General features: G+C 46.3%; 1 protein-coding gene across 6 annotated transcripts in view; it reads left to right on the plus strand.

The window, feature by feature from the left end:
- LOC125033666 (myosin-IIIb-like) overlaps positions 1-7,500 on the plus strand; it is a 68,253-nt gene that overhangs the window by 36,633 nt on the left and 24,120 nt on the right. For all 6 annotated transcript variants that reach the window (XM_047625360.1, XM_047625359.1, XM_047625363.1 and 3 more), the window contains 6 exons: positions 101-238; positions 913-1,077; positions 2,227-2,394; positions 3,676-3,792; positions 4,674-4,862; positions 5,532-5,734. In XM_047625360.1, coding sequence (XP_047481316.1) covers positions 101-238; positions 913-1,077; positions 2,227-2,394; positions 3,676-3,792; positions 4,674-4,862; positions 5,532-5,734 — 980 coding nt within the window. The remainder of the gene's footprint in view (positions 1-100; positions 239-912; positions 1,078-2,226; positions 2,395-3,675; positions 3,793-4,673; positions 4,863-5,531; positions 5,735-7,500) is intronic.

Consider the following 7,500-nt stretch of genomic DNA (forward strand, 5'->3'; position numbering starts at 1 on the left):
TTCCTACCCACACCCGTAACGCACCCCCCACAACCCCCAAAATAAACTATCAAACTCAACCACACCTTAACGCCTCCTCCTCCTCCCCCCCCTCAACCAGGTCATCGCGTGTGAGCAGCAGCTGGACTATAGCTATGACGTCCGTTGCGATGTCTGGTCCCTGGGCATCACCGCCATCGAGCTCGCCGACGGAGAACCGCCGCTTTCTGACGTCCACCCCATGAGGGCGCTGTTCCAGGTCAGTGGCGGACTGCGAAGGGGGACTTGGAAGTGGGGTTTGGCTGATTAAAGTCGACGTGAAAGTGTTTTTTATTTATTTTTAGGTGGATTTTTAAAAAGTTCTTCAAGTGGTTTTTAAATGGTTTTCTTCGAGTGTTTTTTTAAAGAAGGTCTTCAAGTGGTTTTTAAAGGGTTTTCTTCGAGTGGTTTTTAAAGAATTTTTTTTGGGGGGGATGGGCAGATTGCATAATTTCCTTATGTAATGAGTATTTCGTATTCCTCGAGGTGAATTTTGTTGATTTTAATTCATAGGTTGTTTTGAAGAATTATCCTGTACAACCTCCTCTTTTGTAGATAACACGCTTGTTACCTATATATTTTTGGTACAGAAAACGTGCCTTCAAATCCAAATCAACCTTTGATCTTTTGCTTTTATCGTACTTTATTTTCTTTTCCAACCGACGTAAACACATTATCCTAACATGTTCATATATTCGAGTATCCAAAATTATCCACATACACACACACGAAGAGAAATTCACTATTTTCTTTCCTTCTTCCTCAACACCATCTCTTTCTTCTTCCTTCGAACTTCTCCACCTGACTTCTCCAGATACCCAGAAATCCACTAATTCCCTTCCTTCTCACTCCTACCACATCTCTTTCTCCAAAACTTCTCCCAAACTTCTCCAGATACCCAGAAATCCCCCACCAAGTGTCGAGCGTCCTATCGAATGGTCAGCGGAGTTCAATGACTTCGTGGCCGAATGTCTCGTGAAGGATTTCGAACAGAGGGCGACGCCAAAGGAACTGCTGCTACATCCTTTTATAAAGGGCGTGCCTAATAACCCGGAGGAGGTGAGTTTGTGTGTGTGTGTTGGGTGGGTGTGTTGGGTGGGTGGGTGGGAGAGGGAGGGAGGGAGGGATAGAGGGAGAGAGGGAGGGAGGGAAGGAGGATATTTTGATTGATGGATAGATAGATAGTGAATGGCAGAACGAGAGAGAAAGAGATAGAAAGGGAGAGAGAGATAGAAAGAGAGAGATATATAAAAAGAGAGGGAGAGGGGTAGAAAGAGAGAGAGAGAGGGGTAGAAAGAGAGAGAGAGCGAGAGAGAGCGAGAGAGAGAGAGAGAGAGAGAGAGAGAGAGAGAGAGAGAGAGAGAGAGAGAGAGAGAGAGAGAGAGAGAGAGAGAGAATGAGAGAGAGAGAGAGAGAGGGGAAAAGAGAGAAAAAGAAAGAGAGAGAGAGATAGAAAGAGAAAGACTAATTGTCTGATAGATGGATAGATAGGTAGATTCATACATAGATAAACATATAGACATATGGATATACATACTTCAAGGTAGGAAGGTAGAAAGAGCCTGATGGATATACATACTTCATGACTAAAAGGGAGATAGATAGTTAACCACACTGAAAGATGAATAGATAAATTGATAGATAGATGTGTTTTAAAGTTAAATACCTATATTGTGAAAATGCAAATTCTCTTTTTATTGGCTTGTTTTTTTCAATAAAAAGGAAGAGAAGATTGGTTTGTTTAAATATTCTAATTAATCCACCAGTCCATCCCATTCCCATATCCACCAATCCACCCAACTCATCCATCCACTTATCCAACTCCATCCACTTCCCCCAATCCGTTAATCCACTAATCCACCCCCCTTTCCATTAATCCACTAATCCACTTTCCCTACCCATTAATCCACTCCCCTTTCCATTAATCCACTAATCCACTTTCCCTACCCATTAATCCACCCCCCCTTATCCATGAATCCACTTTCCCCAATCCATCAATCCACTTATCCACCCACTATCCATTAATCCACTCCCCCCTACCCATTAATCCACTAATCCACTTCCCACTACCCATTAATCCACTAATCCACTTCCCACTACCCAATAATCCACCCCCCCTTATCCATGAATCCACTTTCCCCAATCCATCAATCCACTTATCCACCCACATCCACAAATCCACTAATCCACCCCCCCGAAATCCCCCAGATCCGCCGCCAGCTGACCCAGCTGCAGGACGACCTCAGGACGAAGAACCAGATGGTGCAGAAGAACCCCGAGGCCACGATCAAGGGCGGGGCGCTGAAGGCGGACCGGAAGACCAAGAGGACGCCCATTTGGATGGATGACCTGGCCAGCATGGAGAAGCTGTCGGAGGTAGGGTTGTGGTGGGGAAAGGGGGGAGGGTGGGTGTGGGAAGGGGTGGGGAGGAGGTGGGAGGGTGGGGTGGGGGTGGGGGAGGGGTGGGTGATGGGTTGTGGGAGGGGGAGGATGGGTGGGTGGGTGGGTGGGAGGAGGTGGGAGGGGGAGAGGGGTGGGGTGGGTTGTGGGTTGTGGGAGGGTAGGGTGGGTGGGTTGGGGATGGGTTGTGGGAGGGGGAGAGGGGTAGGGGGTGGGGGAGGGGGGAGAGGGGTGGGGGTGGGTGGGGGATGGGTTGTGGGAGGGGGGAGGGGTTGGGGTGGGTTGTGGGAGGGGAGAGGGGTATGGTGGGGGTGGGTTGAGGGAGGGGGGAGTGGGAGAGGGTTAGGGTTGGGGGTTGGGTAAGGGTGATGGGTTGTGGGGGGACAGGAGGAGGTAGAAGGTAAGGAGTGTTCCTGTAGGAGGAGCTCTCGGGGGTGGGGAAGGGAGGGTGGATGGGGGGAGGGTGGGTGGGGGTGAAGGTAGGATAAGGGGATGGGGTGGGTCATGGATGGGTGGGTGGGGGACAGGAGGAGGTACGTGGGAGGGTGGGGGGGAGCTCCTGTAAGTCCGTTGTGAGTAGTGAGAGACTTAGTATATTGGATGAATAAGGTGTGATACTGGTGTCGCGTGTTGTGTGTTAAAGTAAAAGGGTAGTTATAGAAGGACTGTCGGTTAAATCATCAACATTGTGATAGCTAATATTTTGATCATTTTCCTTTAGCCATCATCAGGAAGTAAATATAAGAGTTGCAATAGTCATCAAGTAATCTTCGAAACCAAATCACCATCATTCGCCACCGATGCCAAGTCACAATCAAACACCATTAATACCAACTCACCATCAGCCACGGTTAATACCAGTTAACCGGCAATAACAATACATCTGACCCTTTTCCTCAATCAACATGAAATCACCACAACCTCACCACCACCACTACCGCTCCTCCTCACCACCAATCACCACTAAACCAGCGCCAGCCAACCTCATCAATCACCACCAATCACCACCATAGCTCATCACCAATCGCCACCAATCACCACCATAGCTCATCACCAATCACCACCACACCACCAATCACCACCATAGCTCATCATCAATCGCCACCAATCAACACCATAGATCATCACCAATCACCACCACACCACCAATCACCACCACACCACCAATCACCATAGCTCATCACCAATCGCCAAATCACCACCAACTCACCACCACAGCTCACCAACCCGTCCTCTCTCTCTCTCTCCCCCTACCAGGAGATCATCGTCGACCACCTGAACCGGCGCTACGACACCAACCAGATTTACACGTACATGGGAGACATCCTCATCGCGGTCAACCCCTTCAAGGAGATTGGGGTTTACGGAGAGAAGGTGAGTGAGGGAGGGGAGAGGGGAGAGAGGGGTGGGAGGGGTAGGAGGGGAGGGAAGGGGGGTGAGGGGGTAAGGAAGGGTGGGGTGGGTGGGTAGGGGGTAGAGGGGAGGGAGAGGGAAGGATTTTGAGTGTGATTATCAATATGATAGTATTTTTATTGAGTATGAACTGGTCACATTATTAATAATTTTCTCATTATTTGATCAGGCTCTCGTTTAAGAGAATAACAATTAAAATTACAGAAATTCCTGTTTTTTTTCCCATTCGTAGATAGATAGATAGATATAAAGGGAGGATGAGGTAGATAGATAGATATATATAAATAGATAGATAGACAGATATATATATATATATATAAATAGATAGATAGACAGATAGATAGATATAAAAGGGGGTTGAGGTAAATAGATAGATATAAATAGATACACAGATAGATAGATAGATATAAAGGGAAGTTGAGGTAGATAGATAGATATAAATAGATAGATAGATAGATATAAAGGGAGGTTGAGGTATGTAAGATGAATTGAGAGATGGCTGGTTTGATCTACGAAAGACAAAATTGATTAATGCATGAACATTATTGGTAAAGTATTAATATGGAGTATACAAAAAGACAGACGCACATACACACTCAAATAGATAGACTGACAACAGACAGACAGACAAACAGACTGACATTCAAATATATGCAACCACCACACACCACCCTGTATAACCCCTTCTCTCACACATACACACACACACACACACACACACACGCACACACACACACACACACACACACACACACAAACACACAAACACACAAACACACACAAACACACACACACAAAACCCTTACAACCCCTTTAATACCACTTTTTATAACCCCTAACAGGAATCTCGAATGCACCGCGGTATGGGCAAGAGCGAGAACCCTCCTCACATCTACGCCATGGCAGACAACAGCTACCACACGATGCTGCATCAGAAGCAACAGCAGTGCATCGTTATATCGGGGGAGTCGGGAGCCGGGAAGACGGAGAGCGCTAATTTCCTGCTCAAACAGCTGGTCACGCTCGGCAAGGTGGGGGCTGAGGAGAGGGGGGGGACTTTTGTTGTTGAGAGAGAGAGAGAGAGGGGAAAGGGGGAAAGGGGGAAAGGGGATAAGGGGATAATGGGATAAGGGGAGAGAGAGAGAGAGAGAGGAAAGAGGGAAAGGGGATAAGGGGGGAGGGAAGGAGGGATAGATAGAGAGAGAGAGAGAGAGAGAGAGAGAGAGAGAGAGAGAGAGAGAGAGAGAGAGAGAGAGAAAGAGAGAGAGAGAGAGAGAGAGGAAAGAGGGAAAGGGGATAAGGGGGGAGGGAAGGAGGGATAGAGAGAGAGAGAGAGAGAGAGAGAGAGAGAGAGAGAGAGAGAGAGAGAGAGAGAGAGAGAGAGAGAGAGAGAGAGAGAGAGAGTTGAACGAGGTTGATTAAATATGAAGATAAGATAATACGGAAAGACCTTGGGTTATAATCATTCACTTCCTTCCTCTTTCATTCGTCAATATATTCACGATGCACCGAATCTTTCCTCTCTCTTTTTCTCCTCATTAATCCAAACCAAAGCATGTTGAGCGCACGAATCTCCCATGAAACAAAAGACCATCTATATCCTTGTTACATTAACCCCCTTCCCTTTATCTCTCTTCGCTCTCTAACCCAATATTTTCTCCCTCTCCCCCTCTTTCCCCCTCCCCCCTCCATCCACACAGGCACCCAACAGAAACCTCGAAGACAAGATCCTGTTAGTAAACCCCATCATGGAAGCCTTCGGGAACGCCAAGACGGGAATTAATGACAATTCCTCGAGGTTCGGCAAATACCTGGAGCTGACGTACACGCGCCTCGGCAAAGTCACGGGAGCCAAGATTTCCGTTTACCTCCTGGAGCAGTCGAGGGTGGTTCACCAGGCGAAGTAAGTAGCCAGATTTCTTGCATGTTTTGGCCTCTGTCATTCACGCAAGCACTCAGGCAACCACATGAGCACGTATTCACCTGGGCTTTACACTATGGCATGCACGCAAGCAAGCACATAGGAACGAATTAATGCAGGCTTTACACGAAGGCTTGCACGCAAGCATGCAAGCAACCACACGAGCACGCACTCACGTGGGCTTTACGCGAAAGTACGCACGCAGTATAAACAAACCGAAGGAACGAACAGGAAGCGCACGATCTGGTTTTCTCGCTTCATCGCTTCACCGAGAGATGAAGCAGGAGAGCGAAAAGGCTTCCGGCGTAATCGATTTCCTGTCCTTTTCTTCGCGGTTTTGTTTATAACTTGTTCACCTAGATCCTTCGTCCGCACGGATGCACCCACACACGCACGCACTCACGTACGTACACCCTCTCCCTTATACACACACGTTACGTACATACAATATGGCTGACATCCCATATCATATACGCATACGCATCCACGTACGTACCAACTCACGTACGCACACACGCACCCCCACCCACCCACGCACGCACGTACCTACACCCTCTCCCTCATACACACACGTTACGTACATACACTATGGCTGACACCCCATATCATATACGCATACGCATCCACTCACGTACGCACACATGCACCTCCACCCAGCCACGCACGCACGTACATACGCCCTCTCCCTCATACACACACGTTACGTACATACAATATGGCTGACACCCCATATCATAAGAAATAATAAATTCGCTAATTGAAGGTCATTAAAACACACGTCAGAAATGGCTCTCACATTACCTGCCGACCCTTTCAAATGTAAATGTATTTTCTGCATGAAAGATTAGGTGATGAGCCCCAAAAAATGTCAACTAAGTAAATCAATTACATCAAATGCATGATTTCAAGCGAGGGTATGAGTGTAAGATAAATACTCTCGTGTCCGTGGATATACTAAAGAAGCATAGAAGGAAAACAGTTGTTTTTTGTTTGTTTTTTTGTTCATTTTTAGCGATATTGGCTTTCTCGCAGCCTCGCTCGCCAAGTGTGTCTCAAGCACATTCATTTTCTCTCATTGTTATCCTAATCAGAAGTCACTCCATGATCAAAACATCATTTAAAAAGTATTATCTAAACCATGATTGTCACCCTCACCTCTCAAACATGTTCGTAACACGTTCATATCTTGTCTCAAGCACATTCATTTCCTCTCATTATTATCCTAATCAGAAATCACTGATCAAAACATCATTTAAAAAGTATTATCTAAACCGTGATTGTCACCATCACCTCTCAGACATGTTCGTAACACGTTTATATCTTCCTCCACACCCCCCCACACCCCCCCCACTCCCTTACCAGGAAACTGCGAATTATTATCCAAGGTTGTCTCGAGTCAGTCCACCAGGTGACCTGACCGCTATTAGATGTGTAAGCAATTTTTGTCCTTAGTGTATGTGGCCTGTAGAAGCAATTTAGCTTTTTTTTGGGTGTTGGACACATTTCCTCAGAAAATCACTGTAAAGGAAATCTAGTTCAGAACCATTTAGAGATATTAGATTAGTTTTATTTTTAGAGTGGAGCTTGCAGAAGTCTCAAAGTAGGCTAGAGTGTATTTATGTATAGTATGTAAGTATACAGGTATATATGTATGATGTATGTATGGACGTAAGCATGTAATATGTGTACGTGTGTATATATTTTATACAATTTTGTGTATATATATATTTATGTGTATATATATGCTG

The sequence above is a fragment of the Penaeus chinensis genome, chromosome 16, assembly GCF_019202785.1.
Source record: "Penaeus chinensis breed Huanghai No. 1 chromosome 16, ASM1920278v2, whole genome shotgun sequence".
Classification (NCBI taxonomy): domain Eukaryota; kingdom Metazoa; phylum Arthropoda; class Malacostraca; order Decapoda; family Penaeidae; genus Penaeus; species Penaeus chinensis.